The sequence below is a fragment of the Habropoda laboriosa genome, unplaced genomic scaffold (genome assembly GCF_001263275.1).
Source record: "Habropoda laboriosa isolate 0110345459 unplaced genomic scaffold, ASM126327v1 scaffold65, whole genome shotgun sequence".
Taxonomy (NCBI): domain Eukaryota; kingdom Metazoa; phylum Arthropoda; class Insecta; order Hymenoptera; family Apidae; genus Habropoda; species Habropoda laboriosa.
In genome coordinates, this window is record NW_017100254.1 from 2,705,093 (window position 1) to 2,724,735 (window position 19,643).

Below are 19,643 nucleotides of genomic sequence, written 5' to 3' on the forward strand. Positions count from 1 at the left end.
TATGTGACATTTCTTTAGATAACGAATGTAGCGTGTCTCGAAAGATGCATTTCTCAACAATATGTATTATAACTACGGAAAGAAAAGACGTATTCGCTATCGTATAAAAATGTACTATTTGAAAGTTTTATAACATTTCAAAATTATTGTTTTACGATGTCTGAAGGGAAAGACCAATCATCAAACCATACTAAACATTGAGAATTACAATAAATATTGAGAATTACAATAAAAATTGTTTATTTATATTTGCTTTATTTTGTATTCCTGTTATTGACCATTGTTGTTCATATTATGACTTGTAAAAATATAAAGAATTAACCATTATAGGCAAAAACCATAATCTTATACGAGGTACGCTGACTGTGTAGTTGCTCAACGACTCGCCGTTGAATTTTAATAGTGATGAAGTCTGCAATAAGAAGATTTTTTATAAAAGTGAAAAATCCATTTAATATTAATATTGTTCAGTTTCTAAGGAAAGAGAATTATTCTCAGTCATCATGTAATGCCACAAATATTAAAAAACAATCTAGCGATGTTTTTAAACCTAACCGCTTTATATCCGAGAATAAATATGAAGATTCAAAAAAAATTAACTTCACTGGATATACTTTGTTGGTAAGTAAAAAAATGTGAAATATATACTTCTTTATTTAAAAAATCTATCAAAATACTAATAAGTGTTATTAATAGCTTTTGCTAATTTAGGGTATACCTATTGCTGCATTTATGCTTGGTACATGGCAAGTTCATAGATATCAATGGAAATTAAATTTAATAGAAAAATTAAACAGTCATATCAATCATGAGCCTATTGAATTACCAGAAAAGTAAGAAAAATAAATTTAAGCAATCATTACCATTATACAATTATATAGGACAATGAGCAATTTTTGTTTAGTTTAGAAGCATTGGAGTCAAAAGAGTATTATCCTATTAAAGTAAGAGGCGAATTTATATATGAGAAAGAATTTATAGTAGGATATAGAGGATTAATAGTAGATGGTAAATCTGCAGACAATACTTTAATTGGTATTCCAAATGCAAAAATGGGATTCCATATTATAACACCCTTTAAATTGGCAAATCAAGAGTAAGTAGATTTGTTGATGAACAAGTTATAATAAAATATGTACTAAATAAAAGTATTCAAATCTCTATTTTCTATTTTACAGTTTGACAATCTTGGTAAATCGTGGCTGGATTCCAAGATTTCATAAAAATCCAGTAAAAAGACAGAAAAATCAAATACAAGGGCAAACAGAAATTGTAGGAATTTTAAGACTGAATGAAAACAGACCTCCATTTGTCCCTAAAAATCGCCCACACGCCGATACGTGGTACTATAGGTACATGAAAATATTAATATGCAATTTTATCAAATTTTAATTTAGTTAGTATTTTAGGTGACACAAAAATTGCACTTATTTATTTTACAGAGATGTGTATGCAATGGCTGAAAAAGTAGACGCATCCCCTATATACATTGAATTGAAATCTAATAATCATTTGCAAGAATATCCAAAAGCTAATCAAACAAGAGTGGAATTACGAAATGAGCATCTGAGTTATATTCTTACATGGTATTGTCTGTCTGCAGCTACTGGGTACATGTGGTTCAAGAAATTTATAAGAGGAATACCATTAATATTGTAAAAATAAGTTAGCAGTGCATAAGCATTTAAAGATATAAAATAGTAACTATCGGAAAATTAGTATATACAGGATATTTCCTTTACCCTAATGAGATACTTATTGGAATTTATATAGAACTTATTTCAAAGATTTAAGGCTTTCACGACACGGAGTATAATTATTATTATTGAGACTTTCGGGTGTTAGCCGCGTCCTTGTGGAAAGAGTATTCCAACGAACCCTGATGAAGTGAGCTGCAATGCTTACGAAACGTCGGAATACTCTTTCCATAAGGGCGCGGCTTACACTCGAAAGCTTCAATAATAATAAGATTTATTTCTGTTTTACCTTCTCAATCACATACTATATGATCACAAATTTGTATGTGTCTGTATACATATATGTAAATAAAAATCGTACACTATTACACGTTTAATATTTTTACGATTATAAATCTTAATACCATACATAACTTAATACTAATAATCTAGTGAATTAAATAAGCGGGTGCTATACTCCTAGAATTTTTTATTTTATAATGTAACAAAGTAAACATTCTATACTAATAAGAGAATATCGATTCTTCATCAAAAATGTCGTCTTTTATTATCATAACAATAACAGTGATAACCACTACCAACAAAACTGTCAACAATGGTCATGGTATACAATTACATTGAAGAAGTCAGCATAGAAAATACAAATATGAAAATATACGATACAAATATGAAAATACACCATGTATATGCTATATCGACTTTTCTTTCTTTTTATTATGTATGTATTTATTATAATATAATGAAATTAAGCGACAATATCACTTTCGCAGGATCCGCGAGAAATCGTCAAAACGATAACTGCGACAAAGGGACGTCTTTATTCAACTTTCCAAATTGTTATGCCTATACGAAATTCCATGATTAACGTTCATGCATCATGATAACAATATAGAATTGATCATGGCACCCTCTTAACATTTTCAAATACGAAAAGGGGCACTATATTTATTATTTAGGAGATACGTATATTACATTTCAACATAGTATCAAACGTAGTAATTCTTAATCTTTTTTTTCATTTCAATCCGCAATAATGAACTCCCATTTAAGCGAAGAATTTTGTAAATTGTATAATATCGTGTTTATACCACATTGCGGCATTTTAATTTAACAATATATACATCCTTGAATGTATCCAAATAATAAAAGAGACACAAAAGATTAGGTGTATGTGACTTAACAATATTTTGCACGATTATCGCGTTCACTTTCAAAAATCATTATACTTCTAATTATCGAAATCCTAACTCGATAACGTCTCAAATTCACCGAAGTGAGAACGAACAAGTGACTCGTCGTTTATAAGCTGCTCGCAAAATTTGTATTGAGGAATGCAACATTCAGTAAAAAATGTATCAAGTTCATTCAAAATCTAATAATATACATATTCATATTTGGTATACATATTTTTTTGTTTCTGTTTCCTTTTCTAACGAGCACCAGAATGATTGAAAGCAACGACAGTTAATAAATTGTACTAATTCCGCAACGCGTATTAATTACGAAATTAACGTAAAATAATACGATAAATGATATTTTCTTTATTGTCGCGATTGCCACAATTAAATATAGGTAGACATAAGAAACATTAATGCTACGTGCATGGGAAACATTCTAAAAGTAATCTGTTCTACATATTTAGACATATACGTAATTATAGCGATCCTATTGTACTGTTTAAAAATACCAAATACAAAGTACAGATCGCTCGATTCGCAACAACTTTCCTGAAATACATTATTCAGCCAAAAAGAAGAATTATTTCTATCAAACGTCTGGTTTGTTTTTATTTTCTCTCTGTTCACTATCTGATATTACATGAAACCTTTAAACTTCCATCTCCTACCAATTTTACCTATATGTTGATTTGAGATCAACACAAGTGGATCAGTAACACGGAACGACCATATTCATTTTTCTTTCTACCTAACACACGGGTTCCCTTTACAAGGTCTTCTAGTTATACATACTATATAATCGATGATCCTTGAACGATCTCGTCCTGTTTCTCAAGTATACACTTTCCGCCCGAGTTCAGATCTCTCTAGTTTTCCCCCTAACCTCTCTTCATGCCATTAATAATAATGAATTGTACCAAGCAGGTTTTATCATTTTCACGGAATACGTTCAACGAAGATACAACCCAGATATTGCACTACGAAAATTCTCGTCCAATTGCTCCTTTCCACCGCGATTATCCTAGAGAATAGATACTGTTCTACTCGTTCAGGATGCACGTACGTACTAAAGCGTCGCACACCGCGTAAGGATCGCAGTTGCTGCTAGGCCTTCTATCTTCTAAATAACCTTTCTTTTCTTCAGCGACACCGCGAGGTATACGAATACTGACGTTACGGTTGGCTACACCGGCACTGAAATCGTGTATGCTACTAGTTTCGCATTTTCCAGTCAGACGGCGCTCATTGTCCTTTCCTCCGCGCGGATCATACGCTTGAATGTGCCTGAGGTGTTGCTTGCTCAGCTTGTCGATCGCTTTCTCGATCTCAGCAATGCCAGTCGGCGCAGTGCGCATTGCTTTCGTTGAGAAGTTTGTGTGCGCGCCAGCACCATTCCACGTGCCGTCCATCGGTTTCGGGTCCAGAGTGACAATCACACCATATTCTTCAGCCACGCGATGTAGAATAAACCTAGCAATCCATAGATCGTCGCCGGCTGATATTCCGCTGCATGGACCGACTTGAAATTCCCACTGAGAGGGCATTACTTCCGCATTCGTACCAGCGATCTTCACGCCAGCATAAAGGCAAGCTCGATAATGTGCCTCGACGATCTCGCGACCGATTACTTTGTCGGCACCTACGCCACAATAGTACGGTCCTTGAGGACCCGGGAAACCATTTTTAGGCCAACCTAGCGGTCTACCATCGAAATCGAGAAAGGTGTACTCTTGCTCGATTCCAAACCACGGATCTTGATCCTTGACGGCTTCCATAGCTTCGTTACATTTTAAACGCTTATTCGACGTGGTTGGAGTTAGATCGCTGTAATAGGTGTCACAGAGCACCAGTTTATTCTGGCCACGACGAAACGGGTCGTTGTAGATCGCTACCGGGCAAAGGTAAATGTCGCTGTTCACGCCGTCGGCTTGATAAGTCGAGCTTCCGTCATACGTCCATACTGGCAAATCTGGAAACGAGAAATAAGTATCTATTAAGCAAACATTTTTCAAGTTATATACATCTTGCACTCGTAGGACCTTGTATTTTTATCTTTTCATTATGAGTAACGTACATAGTCATCAATGACGAATAACAAATAGTATTTAAACGATACTAAAAGAATTTTGTTTCGTTAAAAAAAAATTACTTAACAAAAGATCAAGTGACCTCCGCCGTAGTCTTAAAAATCACTGAAGAACATAAATAGAAATTCTTTTTCCAATATAATTTATAAATGTAAGGTACGTTTTATTATCAATACGGTCGGTGCATAATGTAAAAACATTTCAACTTTCGGGCATAATCAATTCTGTGCGAGTATCACTCTTAATCGCTGGCATTCAAACGTGTCCCCGTGCATTCTACGCGGTGCAGATGTTAATGGTTCCGTAACGCACGCAGAATCTCATGAATACAGACAAACGCTATTCACAGTGCGGACAAACGTCCGGAGCTGATACATATGCGCCAAGCGTAGAAGAACGAGTATTTTGCGCACCGGACCTTATATGCTATTAACATTCGACAAACATCGTCCGTGATGCTCGAATTGTACATGTGTAAGTCGAAAATCGTGCATACGAGAAAAAGGACATAAGATGAACGTTTCGAAAGGCAATGTTGCTCTGTAGCATGCAAAACGACGGACGTAATAATTGTCGAACGAAGTTTACAAACGTAAATTTCTATCGTGACATAATGTTGAACGTGATTAGATAATATGTCGGTTGCACGTAAGATAGTACGATGTTTTTGTAACGGTTGACTTGTTTTAAGACGTATTTCGGTTAATCAGATACCATTAACTGCAACACGTGTCACAGAACACGTGATTCACATGTCACAGAAGTGTTTACATCTACTTGAAAGAGCGGCTCGATTTTGTCGTAAATTTGAAAACATTTTATTTCCGTTTCAACGCCACTATTTAACGTTAAATTTATTTTCGACAACAAGTGAATACCAACCTGACGGAACTTTTGGTACAAAATCAACCGTCCTGGTCTTGCTTCGCAATCCTTCGCCGGTTCCATCGATCCAAATATATTTCGCTTGAATTTTATCCTCCGGTTGTGGTAGGTCGAGGTACCTATTTAATAAGGTCTTGTCTAAGGCCGCGTTCGGCGACTCCTTCAGCATGACACGCGACATTGTAATACTGTAACACAATATAGATAATATCAATAAATATGTATATCCGTTTCCTATGACGAAATATAATGCGCTTATATTACACAATACATATGTACTTCAAACATTATGTTCGCCAACTCAATCGAGGAAAAGTGGTTTATGAAATGACTAAAGCAACTTTAAGTTGCGTCTGTGATGATAATTTGGTAATTATTCACCATTTCGATGTTTGCTGCGTTCTTTCGGTAATTTATTGGAGAATATCGATTGGCGAATAAAAAAAGTGGATTGTGGTACCGCCTGTTGATACGAATGGGTATATGTACGAGGATCCATTTGCACGTATCAGGTGCAGCGGTACGCGGACATAAAAGATTCCCTGGATTTATTCTTGGTGGTATAGAACGAGAGGTGCGCCCACGTATCACGCTGTACGCATCAGGCATCACGCAGCACGCACGCGGGAACCACGTGTAATCTCCGGGAGTATTCGCGCATGCTGCCAGTCGCCCACAGACAACGCGTTCGAACGATGTTCCTAAGGTCTTTCACCGATATCATAACCCTATATACACGTGCAAATATTTCGGACGTTCTGAAGGTCATTCCTTGATTATTTTTGGAAGTTTTTCGTTTCTTTCTTCCCGTATGATGCACGCGGTTAGTGATCTTTAAGCATAAAGAGTGTATGCATACCAAAAAGTTCTTCTAGTTTTTGCTAGTGTTGTACTTGTACATACTCTTTGGAATATACCGCAATTAATTCATCGTGTTTTACAATTGACGAATACACGAAAGTAGCTTGGAAATATAATTCAAAGGATATTAATATTGGATTTATGAATAAGTTTTATTTTTCATTTTGTGTTGTAGTATTCGTCGTCAAAAGTCTATTTCACGTTTATATAATATGTATGTACGCATAACGTTAAAGTAAAAAATGAAAATATTAGCACTCTTGAAGGTTAGGAGATGCAATTCCAGTAATGAATAATGAAAAGATAAAAGTCGATATTTCAATGATGGCATCACTTAACAGTGAAATTCAAATTTTTGGCTTAAATAGAGTGTGTTAGGTAATTAATTAGGTACAAATGAAAGTCTGATGAATGTGTTAATTTTGTAAATTATTCAGGTAAATTTACAAAAAGCATAGAACTTATTCGTGGCGTACCAATGGAAAATTTCCTGCGACTGTACTTGTTTTTAAATTCGAAAATTACGTCTCTCCCTTGCACGCACTCATGGGAACAGTTTTTCTGTTGCAATTATGCAATTGTCTTTAATCAACATTAACTGTACGTGGGTTCCTTGTTACGATTTAATGGTTTGTCTCTCAAACAGTAACCGCTTTAATTCGTAACCATGTGAATCGATTCGTGAAAAGATACGTTTGCATCTGTATGTAAAAATGGAAATTTTGAAAATTCTTCAAATACAGAATACTTCTTCCGTCAGAATAAATGTTTTATATTATAAACAGTGCATGATATACATTTTTTTATACTTTTTATGTGATTTGATAGAAGCAACCAGTTAGTTATATCGTGTACTTCTATTACATTTCCGAATCTTCATTGTTTATACAAATATTCCACTACTTACTGATTAATATTTAAACAGGTGTGTTTTGTTAAAGATGATGTATTTGTGTATTTTGTTTTTGATTTTTTTCTTAGCTGATTGTATAAAATTAACAGACATTTATCAATCAAAAGAGAAAGTTTATCGACCAGTTTATACATTCATTCGAATTCATTTATTTTTTAAATTAAATTAATATGTTAATTGCCAATCATAAATTAGCATTGTCTATTGCGATTTATAAATTATTTTACATATAATTTAACAAATTATTGTTGTACATATTTCATCATGGTTCAATAGATCATTATTAAAAAGAAACAGATGAATCAAAAATCTATCTGAAAATATGAATTTGATGTAAAATTATTAGAAAAAGAAAAATACACTATTTGCTACAAAAAAATCCGTAAACGTTAAAAAACCAATTCTCAACAAAAATAATTACTGATCTTCAGTCGATATTACATCATGACGTTTAGATCTGACTGCAACAGTTACAAAATCGCATTAAAGACACCATTTCGTAAAGAATCTCGTTCACCTGTAGTATGTACTTAAAATGTACATTGTGAAACACACCACGTAATTTACCGGTTTCACGTCAACCGCCATTTATAGCAAACATGTCGCTGCTGTATTCATAAGATTCCCGATAAATCGAATTGCATCTTTCGATCTTAAGAGAAAATCGATGTTGTTCTATGAAATTTGATCGATCTGTTCGACTGTTGCTTCGCTAAACTTTCATTAGATACGATACACGGTTTCCATATTGTGTGGTTAAAGTGATCGAAATATATAATTAATTTCGCTATTCGTTATCGTCGCAGATAATCCATTAGAGGCTTTAGCAGATACATATGTAAGTACAGTACTTCGTGTAACATTCCAAAGTACACAATGATATTTTTTCCCCCGTGGAATAGTATCGTTCATCTACATTTCTGTAATTTTTTGATGGATCAAAAGCGACCTTTCGATAATCGGCCGTGATAATTAGGTAGAGAGAGTGCGAACAATGTTTGCTAACAGCCTTTTCTAATTTATCATCTTCTTTACTGATTGGTAAGGTTAAAGTATATTAAATTGTCCGTTGTCTAAAGAGGTACTCTAGTTTGATTAGAAGAAGTTTATTATTTTATAATATTTTCGACAGATACAGGAATTATTTAAATCAATATTGATATAAATGTTTAATTTTTAATCTTGAATGTTTTCTGTATTCAAACAATTGAATTTATCACTTATTTTGTGTTGCATCAATTTACATTACAATAATGTGGAATCATTTTTGTAAAACAGTCGGTAATATATCGGTTAAGTACGGTTACAACGTTACTAACCTAAAACATCTGCCGGCAGTGACCCATTTCGATTTCTGACCAATAGCAATATTTTGCAGTATCTTCTTCCCGCACAACTTTATCAATATGTTCGAACTCATTTTTGATCAACGTCGATCAAATAATCAGTTTACGTTCGTCAACTTTTCTTTTGTGATAACTGATTGTCGTCCGACTTGTTTGCAGAGAACGCACCTCTGATTCTTAATAGAAGAGGCACAATAAGCGATACAAAAAAGGAGCGAATAACGAGTACTTCTTAGCTATACTTTTATGAAAGTGAAGGATTTAATGTTAAAGAAAACGGGAAAAGATCAAAAATAACCGAAAAAAACTAGGAAAGTACGAAAGATCAATGCACTCTTCACTGGCCCACTAGCATAAACTGTGCCAGGTATCATTTATATACATAGCTACCCCTTCCATTGAATTTCAGTAAGAATACCGGTTTCATCTTATTTCGGATAAATTTTAAATTCATCCTCTCCCGTAACCGATTCTTTGTACTCTAGTTTGTATTGTATAAATTATCTAGTTCATCTATGAACACATCTTATAATATTATTTTTATTTTGTTTTCTTGAAAACAAGTAATTACATATTATAATACAACTGACTAACTGTCGAATAACGATACACTTGCTTCGAGATCAATCGAGATGTATCGACATAACCCAATACATCGTGCGGCGTACACAGTCGTACAATGTACCAATGATATATACATATCGATTTCAACTCGTAATTAACGTAATTGGAATACTTAACTTTTCATAATCTCTTGCGAAACGATGTTTATTACAATATTTCAATTATTTTAGAGGTAAAACCGAGAAGTCAAGTATAAACGAAAATAATTTTAGTTATTATTTTAAACGATCAGATATTTGTCCTTTGAAAATAATATTGATGTGTTATGAATCTACATGATTCGTGCGACACGAGTGAAGGTAACCACAAAGTGACCTTTGTAAAGTCAGCTATTACATAGTACGGAGGATGTATTAATTAATACAGTAATCAAATTGAGGTTAGTCAAATTGATACTTGAAAATATATGACGTTTATAATTGTCGAGATTAATCTGGCTGTGCATATTGAAAACCAGTCATCGATCATTTAGAAATTATTTTCGGTAAACTATTTTAAAAATTTCGAACATTCTATTTATAATTGTTAATTTGTGTCGGTTAATCTTCCACATTCCTAATCGTTCTTTATTTATTTACCGAAAAGTTAAAAATAAAATGCTTTGCTTTTTTTCTGTAAGATGTTCACAGTTATCGTTATTTGAGAACGTTGCAACCTTGAACGAGATAAGTAATCGAGAACATATTAATGGATATCTATTTCTTTACGATTTTCTTGTATTCTACAGTTCCGTAAACGCATACATACAATTCCTTACAATACCCTTTTGTTCGAGGGCTTATCAGAGAAAAGTACTTAACCTTATTTGTGTCTGCTTACAGAAATTCTAATGCTTTTTTCCATATTTTTATATAAGGATAAAACGTTATTTGTACAGTATCCCGCTGTATTGATATTATCCGTAGTAAATATTTGTTCTTTCAATAAAAAGAAAGAATGTAAGAAAAACGAATAGTCGAGGTATGATATTACATAACTTTTTAAACAAACGATATCGTTAAGTGTATCGTGTATATTAATTAACGCAATTATGAAGTTACTTTTTGTCTATGCAATCCTGAGATGTGAAAGAAAAAATTTCTTTTTCATTTATCTTCGTTTGTTAACTGATGTATTTGTAATTCTAAACGTCACGGTTGTTTTTTATTAACTGTTTTTATCGAACACAGGGTGTGTAAATATCCGATTGAGGTCCGACATATGCATTAATACATACACATAAATGCTCGACGAAAGTGGCGCCCCAATGCATACACGTATGAATTGTTGTCAAAAGAAACTGCTATGGAGCTGAACACTTATAATGCAGAAAGACGGTCATTAATAGTCGTTGGATGCAAGATTTTGTCAAGAGGACCGTTGAAACATCGGATTCGTGTCCTGTTGCATGCAACACGTAAGGTTATGAATTATTAGTTCGCAAGATATTATGCTAAAGTGCTCCACTAACCTATTTCTGTCGATAGAAACAGTCCTTATACCTACAGATCATTCCTTTGAGCGTTTGATTTCCTTTATGCCTAATCAACGATATCCGATGAATCTTGCTTCAATAAACAAGTACTCTCTGTATGTTTATTTATTTAGGCATATTTTTCTATATTCGATTAAACAATCTTTTGTCAATCTATTGTAGCTTTATATTCATACAATAAAAAGATTATTATTTTTATTTTTATTTTCATAATTCATTATCTTATGTTTCACATCACATTAAATGAAATTGCATTTATATAGATTTTCCTTATTTGATGGACTTGAAGTTTTATGTAAAAATATACATATACAAATTCTCTAATACACAGTATTTTTATTACTTAACCTAACCTGAAACAGCGGCGCCAATACTAGAAATGAAACGTCACCGGAAATAAATGAAACAGTGTCACAACGTACATAGTAACATTTAATACGATGAGTATATTCTTTAGTATGCACGTGGAAAGTATTGATCATTTGACATCGTTTTATCCATTATCATACGTCTCTTTAGTTATGCACATATGCGTCCACAATCATGCATGATGTTAACGCAACAAATGCCAAGCGATCTTGTCATATATGTATGTAACGTATATAAAACTCACATTATGCCAGAAATGTGAAATGTATTTTACAAGTATTACACACGTGGGTTTCTTTCGGTTAACCTTGGTTCTAAAAATTTATGTTCGTGAAAACACGCTTGGTATTTAACAAACTTTCATGCATTTTCCCTGGCGTTTTCAATATTCTCGAGTAGCTTTCCGATTGCTATCGGGGGAATACATTGAAATGAATGGGTCCACGCTGCGCGGCATTCCCTTCGAGTCAGATTGAAGGGAAGCCATGAGTTCAATTAAGGATACTAATTATTCTTATCGAAGGGCAGATGCTCTTCGGAAAACTTATAAAACCTGAACTTTTTACGTCGCTCAGGCACTAAACACGTATGAGTACATAAGGTAATGTGGTATTTTTTTTTTTTATATTTGTGTTTTTATTTACTGTACTTATGCACCTTGTAGACATGAAACTCCACAACTCTGATCTGATGAGATAAACCATGAATTTCTAAAGTAGTGCTACATTCTGCCAACTATTTCGGGAACACGCACCAAGGACACCTTCTATAAATCATGATTCATTGTCGAGAAGAGGCGCTCGTTTCCACTTGCCACGGCTTTTCAACGCTACAGTTTCCATTTCCTCATTTTTATTGTGACAATTGTTACCGATTCTACTGTATCCGGTAATTAAGATACTCGAAACAATTAAAAAGCCGTTTTTCTTTGCTGTTCAACGAAGCATTTAATTATACACTATTGTAGAAAATTATAACATACTACATAAATTGTAGATTTAACAAAAATGCTGCATGTAATAATCTTATAATATTCATGTATTAATATATTTTATTAAAAATATAACAATAGTGATGTAGTTTGTATGGAAAGTGTAACATATATGATCAATTATCAATTGTACATTTCTGAGAAAATAAAAAACAGAAATAATTTTTGTCAAAAACTTCACTAATTTATCTACCAACCAATTAATCTCCACTTACTAACGAGACCACTTGCTAAACACAATTTGACAGAATATCTTGTTTGACATTTAATTATCATATAAAGTCAGCCATTAAACTGATCCTCGACATAAGACGAGAAAATCATGAAAGACAAATGACCGAGCTAAGGAGGTCCTATTAATCCCTGTAATCTCAAGTATCTACATACATACACGCTAGTAAATATCAAGTTCTGTCAAGTGCAATTAACAAAATACATTGTTTGACAACGTCTAATTAACACAAAAAGTTAACTATCAATTAATTAATCCACAAGACGGTACATAATAGAGACATAATAGAAAACAATAACAAGAGAACAGCGCGTGGAGAAGTGGTCTAAGGTCAAGATGAGCGAGTGTAGGCGTTCAAGTTTGCCAAATTTAATTGGCAGGTAAATATATCGTGTGGAGCGCAACTGGCTGTTCGGAAGCAACGGTTGCTGGTATAGATAACACACCAGCGAAAATAGTTCTTGGTCCAAAGTGCACTAGACTGAAAGTAAACTCGACTTCCGGGTAGAAAAGCAGTACGGAAACTTCGCATCATCCTCGAGACGCTCGCTTGTCTAAATTGAAACTCGGTTTTTCGCGTGAGACGCGCTCGCGATTCTATACGTTTCTCGCACATGCCTACATTACCGCATATATTTCCCCATGCTCTTACGTTTCTACATCTATAAGCATGTACATATATGTATATACACGCGTAACGTGCTTACGTTTATTTCATATCCTTTAAGCGTCGCTAAAGACGGCGATATTTATTCATTGATAACAATGAAATTTAGAGAATAGGAATTTGTTAAGATAATACGACTTTTCTATCTCACGTGAAATTGAATTTAGTATTCCTTTTATTTCAATATTATGATAGCACACGTGTAAGTATTTTGGAAATTTTCGAACTAAAAATGTTTTGTTTGCTTTCATAGAATAATGTTATGATATGGAAAACGAATTAGTCTTCAAACTTGTATTTTTCACAAACATTAACTTAGAATGGTTTCATTTTATACACAATTAATCTGATTGACACGAAATCCTTCGGTATTTCGGCTGCGCGTCGCGTACAATTGTCTTTCTTTACACTTTGAACTCTAAATAGGAACAAGCTCTACCGGGGCCCTCTCGAGGGTTCTTTTATTAATATTTTTTTTGGAGTAGGGGAGCGTCCATGCGCAGTGTAACGTGTCCCAAGAACGCATCATCGATGATGCATAGTATGATGCGTTTTCGATAACGTCCTTCAATCAGTTCGCATGAAGCATCTAAACAAACCAGACGCCTCATAACAGTAGGATAGAAAACGTAATAATAAACGAAGAACGAAAAATATTTAAAGACATATTTGAAGTACTTTTGAAAGGGGTGTACTTCAAGTGTAAAAATTGATGGAAATTAAAAAAGAATTTACTAAAAAGTGCAGATAAGATGAGAATTATCTCTGTTACTATCAAGATAACGATTCCACGCGTAAAGCTTAAATATTACAAAAATATTTATCATAGAAAATTTACAGGCTGAGTTGGATTATTTAATGGACAGCTATAATAGTATTTAATTCGGCGACAGATATCGCCGAGTTGCTGTTATGTTTTAGGAAAATGTATGTATATACAGCAACGAAACAGTGTCGCCTTCAGTGCAGTCGATACTTTCCTTCTATTTTCGAGGAGTTTAAATGAGAACGTTCTACATCTTTGCACAGAACGATCGATTACACCGCGTCGAACGGAATGTATCACTGCAAACTGTGACATTCACTACAGATTACACTTTCGATTTCAAAAATAACTATCCCAAGCTGTTGCGTCCTGAATGTACGGTATTTCAAAACGAGCAGTACAAAGAGTTACTTAATTTTCATCGCAAAAGTTACTTTTACGTTAATTCGGCAAAAAGGGGACTTTGCAACATTGTATTATTTAAAAACAAGAACATTTATTAATTCTCTCCTCACATACTATTATATTCTGTATTAGCTATTATCTTTTAGGTTAGTACGTATAAACTGTCATTTCTTCGAAGTTTGAAATTGGCGGCAAACTCGAAAACGATTAAACTGATATTTTTCTAATTTGCTCCCTATTGTGTTATGCCTTAATTTTACTATGATTATTAGAAACGTAATAAAGTCTAAATAATATTAAAAATAATAAAGGTATTCAGAAAACGATATTTCATATACACTAACCTAATACATTTCTCCATGAAGTGCATCAAATGATAAAATTTAATCGACCTACTTCATGAACAAACACTTCTACGTCCCACATTACAAATTTTTCCGCACAAAGTATAAGCGTTCACTGCGAAGGGCAGGTTAGCCCACGAAACAAACAATAATCTCGGTAATCCGCACGTCAAGATCGTAGATAATATTTCTCGAGCGAGTTCGTGCCTGAACCGACAGGCAACAGTCTGGCGACACACTTTTGTTAGTTTTCGGAGTAGACACGCGTCGTCCGATGATTACACGTGTTGCCGCTCCAGTCAAGTCTCGTTAATACGAAAAAAAAACACCGGATCGATTCGGCCACTGACGTCGTATTGCCATGGAGATTCGTGAAAACATATCCACGCGATACTCCAGACCCAATGACCCATACACTATACACATTGTAGACTGTCCGCCTAGTTGGCTGGGTTCAGTGTGTCGCCTAGACTAAAAAACGAATCACGTGCACGCGCACTACCTCTTCCCGATGCCTTGCTTACGCCACGTTGATTTCTTCTTTCTTATTCTTGGCTACCGCTGGAGGACGTTGGGTTAATTAGGGTCACACAGATTTCGTTGCATTACATTTGATTTCTTTACAACATTTTTAGACGAAAGAAAATATTCTAGTAGGTTATTCTCATAACTGACACAAATCAACATTGCATACTACTGTAGTCAAATTAACGAATAAGGCATAAAAATTTACAACAGTACTTCAGAAGAAAAAAAAGAACAAAACGAAATGTGATCAAGCATGTCGCACGTATACATTTGTGGTTACACTCGTTGTGTGGCATGAAATGTATCGACGAAAGGTAAATAGTTATGGAAGCGTGGAAAACCGGTTGAGTCAAACTGTTTACGGAAGTTGCTGTTTATTACCAATGCCAGTAGCCACATCGCAGTGGGTAAATAGATGAATATGCATGTAGGTAACGAATAAGTTTCACGGGACATTTAATACCCGAGAAAACATTGACCAACACAAACGAAACGTTTTAATGATATCATCGACTGGTTTCAAGCATTAAATCAAACACGAGCATTTATTAGATTATTTTACTATTTTTATGTGGTTATCGAGAAAAACATCATGCGCGTCGTTTAAAGTATTCGTATACTCCCAGAATTTATCCATTAAAACCTAGGACATAAAATTCAATGTTCAAAATACAATCCACCCTCTTTATTTATTTTCCAATGTATAATCAAAAGAAACTACGATTGCGGATGAGGAAAATTTCTCACGATACATATTACGTACATAATAGGTTAGGAATAAATCGACATCGGTCAATCACAAAAGACAGGTTAGAATTCCTGGAAATTCATCGAAATGTCGCATTCATTTCGATACGATCGACCGGCTATAAAAATTTTTTCTCTTGTATCTCGTATTCTTTGCCCGTATAAATACGATTCCCGGTATCATGGTAATCACTATTACAGCGAAGCGCGTGTATTCGGATGCATTAGATGTTACTATCGTATTTCACATTCCCAGAGGGCACGGTTCAATCGGTCGAAATGCAAGCTGCCTATATACGCCGAATGAAAATTTCATACCATTCGACATCTTCTATTTTAACGATGTGGGTCAGTGTCTTATCCGAACCACCGATTAATCCTTCTCACTGTATACAGGGAGATCGATAAAAATGGATTGCAAATATAATCAAGTAGGATCAGTCAAAACACAAAATTTTGTTCGATCATTTTTTAAAAACATGAAACACAACTTTTTCTACTCAATTACAGATCAATACGAATACAAACAAATGTCAAACCATATTATGTTTTGTAGAAGAAAAACTACAAAAAAATATAGAATTAGAAATGAATTAGACTAAATATTAGAAGTATAACAATCTGTTATATCATTATATAGAAAAATTGATAAGAATACAGGAAAGAATAAAGAATGTAAAAAATATATATATAAATAACTTTATTGTACTATAGCCTGACAAAGAGATAAAAAGGAAACGGGAAAGAGATACTCCCAACTAATTGCCGTATTATTTTCTTTTGTTAGACGTTCTAATAAAGATAAGCATCATTTGAAGTTGAATGACTATAAAATCTGACCAATTAAAATTTACAAATAGCTTTACTCGACCTTAGATAAATGAGAAGCAACAACAAAGTAATATTTCCTTTACAATGTTTTTCTTATTTTAAGATCAATGACCGTAAAATGTAAACAATTAATACTCTACTATTTCATCCCTTCTGTCATACACATTCTACTTATTTTTTTTATAGTAAGAACAAATTTTACCGTATACTATAAATAATAGTAACTATTTTTACCATAATAGAAAAAAAAACTATACTTTCTTAAGAAAAAAGCAAAAAATCGTTAAACAATTCCCTTCGCTTTTTTACTTAAAACGATAAAAAGAAATGTGCAGTAAGAAAGGAACAGTTCGATTAATTACCATATAATCGCTCAATTTCGAGAATCGATATTATTTTAAACTGAAGTGCACAATCTTGAGGCGATTCAGATTTATCTAGCGTCATAATGAAATTATTTATGCACGCGATACAATATACAATTCATCACTAATGAATCACGGGCTTCTCCTGTCCAGTACAAAGTGTAAAACGCTCTTGTTCCTCCTTTGTTTGACTTGCGAGCTGATAATCGTTTCCATTACAAAGCGAAACTTCAGATATGCCAGTTGAACGAATTTTCCACATACCAAACTATTAGAAAGACAATTAACCTCTTAATAATCCGCCATTGGAGAAAAAAAATTGAAAAGAATAACGTTATTATTGCAGAAAAAACTTGTTTACTATTAACAATTTGCATCACAATTTTTCGTAAAATACACATGAACGCAGAGAAAGGCGCCAGCGTAAATTTATCTGGCGGCAAACATCGGTATAACAAAAGAGACTCCCCTATAAATTATGACATTAACGCTTCACTTTGAACTTTTCACAAGCATCAATTATAATTTCATTCGTTTGGTTAAACGGATGAAAAATATATCACGTTTGCTTTTCCTCAGGACCGTACGAAAATTTCCTACTTTTTTAGTAAATAAGTCTCGCTTGAAATTATTTACACGTGTTTAGTGGTCACTTACACTTAAAACTTTAGACTATTTGAAAAATGTTCACCTTCTATCACCTTTTATGAAGATTACTATAAAAAACGAATTAAACTTTATATTTTAGTTACAAACTTTTGAAAACAGCGTATCTATCACTTTATGAACAATACATCAATTGCTACTAACATTCTAAAACACTTAGCTACTACAATATATATGAAGGAATGGAAAGAAAATTGTAATAATTTTTCATTCCAATCTACTTGATTGTACGAAACAATACGAAATCATTAATCTTAATAAGCACAGAACTTTTCCTTAACATTTTCGATTTCACGATGTGTACTAAACCAAGTCACATATGTCTAACACAAAAAAAACATTTCTTCCATAAATATTTCTTTAATGTTTATCAAAAATTCGTTTGAAATGCTTTTCTTTTTCCAATTGAGAAATACATCACTTTGATCGAAAATCGATCAACAAACGCAAAAAGGAAAATCAGTGTGATTACTCACCGCTATTATTGCTGGTCCAGCAATTGCATGAAGTGCTGGAATTCTAGGTGATCGTTTGATCGATGGTCGTAAAGCAGAATCGCGGGCCGTATCCTATCGTGTTGTGTTGCAAAGAGAAAAGGCACTGGTCATAAAGGCAACGAGCGCTTGATAGCACGGTCCGTGTTACTACCGTAGGAGCGCGGCTGCGATATTTATGTAGAGGAGCGTTTCAGCGCACGCGTCGCTTACCCCGCGCTCTTCGCCTGCTACGATTCCCCACCTCTAGCTCGAAAGTGATTATCTGATGTGATCGCAGGTCCACTCGATCGTTATATGCCGGAAAATTCTTGTCTGCTCGTGTTGCCATGGTGCTTACTTGTCACGAACCATCGTCGGAAATTATTCGCAACTCTCCTTCGATGACGTAATTTGAACTTATTCAAGGCTGTGGCAAACCGTGGATAATCATCCTATAGAAGTCTCATGGAATAGCTTTCTCACATTTTTTCTCTGTCGTCTAGCTACATCACCGAAATATGTTTCGTAGAGCAACGATGTGTCGATATGTAATTGTATAGCGAAAACATATAGAGTTCCTTTTTTACCAGCTTTCGACGAAAGTGTAGAACAACGACATTATCAACGTGACATTGATTATCGACTTTTTGAACGCATTCCTCGAATAATCTGAATAACCGCATATAATCATATCAACAATACTGTTTTACCTAGCGGGTAGAATTTTTACTTGACATTAGCCTTGTCTCTATTTTTACCATTTCCTATAGATAGCAGGGTGTTTAAAGTAAACATCGCAATTTGTTTCATACTTTTTTATATTGCATCGCGTGCATGTGCATAAATTACGTGACTAATTTTCCTACGCTTACGTAAAGTTCGATGGAAATTCTCCTACCAAGCGATATTACAATTGAAATCATTTGCGATAAAAAATTGATATTAAGTATGTATCTTCAAAACAAGAACTATATACATATGTTTACCATTTGGTGTAACATGTTTTATCAACATAGGTAAGTAGAGTAAACAAGACTCGAAGATTGACACGACGGACAAAGCTATGTATATCTTAATAATATATTCTAATAAACTATAAACATAATGCAACTGAATGTGGATAACGTACAGTACTTCCTTAATCGCCTGTCAATAAAAATGTATTTGTTTTTGCTTATTAGCAATAACGAG

The 19,643-nt window shown here is 33.8% G+C and overlaps 2 protein-coding genes across 2 annotated transcripts; one reads left to right on the top strand and one right to left on the bottom strand.

Moving 5' to 3' along the window:
- The first annotated feature begins 405 nt into the window (after positions 1–405).
- LOC108572491 (surfeit locus protein 1) lies at positions 406–1,804 on the top strand. Its single transcript, XM_017934740.1, has 5 exons — positions 406–621; positions 712–833; positions 905–1,096; positions 1,179–1,352; positions 1,443–1,804. The coding sequence occupies exons 1-5, from the start codon at positions 406–408 to the stop codon at positions 1,657–1,659; spliced, it is 921 nt and encodes a 306-aa protein (XP_017790229.1). The 3' UTR covers positions 1,660–1,804.
- Positions 1,805–3,257: 1,453 nt separating this feature from the next.
- LOC108572490 (glutamine synthetase 2 cytoplasmic) lies at positions 3,258–18,751 on the bottom strand. Its single transcript, XM_017934738.1, has 3 exons — positions 18,453–18,751; positions 5,845–6,035; positions 3,258–4,844 (listed from the first exon to the last, which is right to left on the bottom strand). The coding sequence occupies exons 2-3, from the start codon at positions 6,026–6,028 to the stop codon at positions 3,916–3,918; spliced, it is 1,113 nt and encodes a 370-aa protein (XP_017790227.1). The 5' UTR covers positions 6,029–6,035; positions 18,453–18,751; the 3' UTR covers positions 3,258–3,915.
- Positions 18,752–19,643: the final 892 nt, after the last annotated feature.

Bases quoted from the DNA above. Each gene is read 5' to 3' on its own strand.
- LOC108572490 (XM_017934738.1), bottom strand. From the start codon at position 6,028: ATGTCGCGTGTCATGCTGAAGGAGTCGCCGAACGCGGCCTTAGACAAG. The intron at 4,845-5,844 runs GTTGGTATTCAC...TCTCGTTTCCAG, and splicing joins TGTACCAAAAGTTCCGTCAG to ATTTGCCAGTATGGACGTAT.
- LOC108572491 (XM_017934740.1), top strand. From the start codon at position 406: ATGAAGTCTGCAATAAGAAGATTTTTTATAAAAGTGAAAAATCCATTT. The intron at 1,097-1,178 runs GTAAGTAGATTT...TCTATTTTACAG, and splicing joins TTTAAATTGGCAAATCAAGA to TTTGACAATCTTGGTAAATC. The intron at 1,353-1,442 runs GTACATGAAAAT...TTTATTTTACAG, and splicing joins GCCGATACGTGGTACTATAG to AGATGTGTATGCAATGGCTG.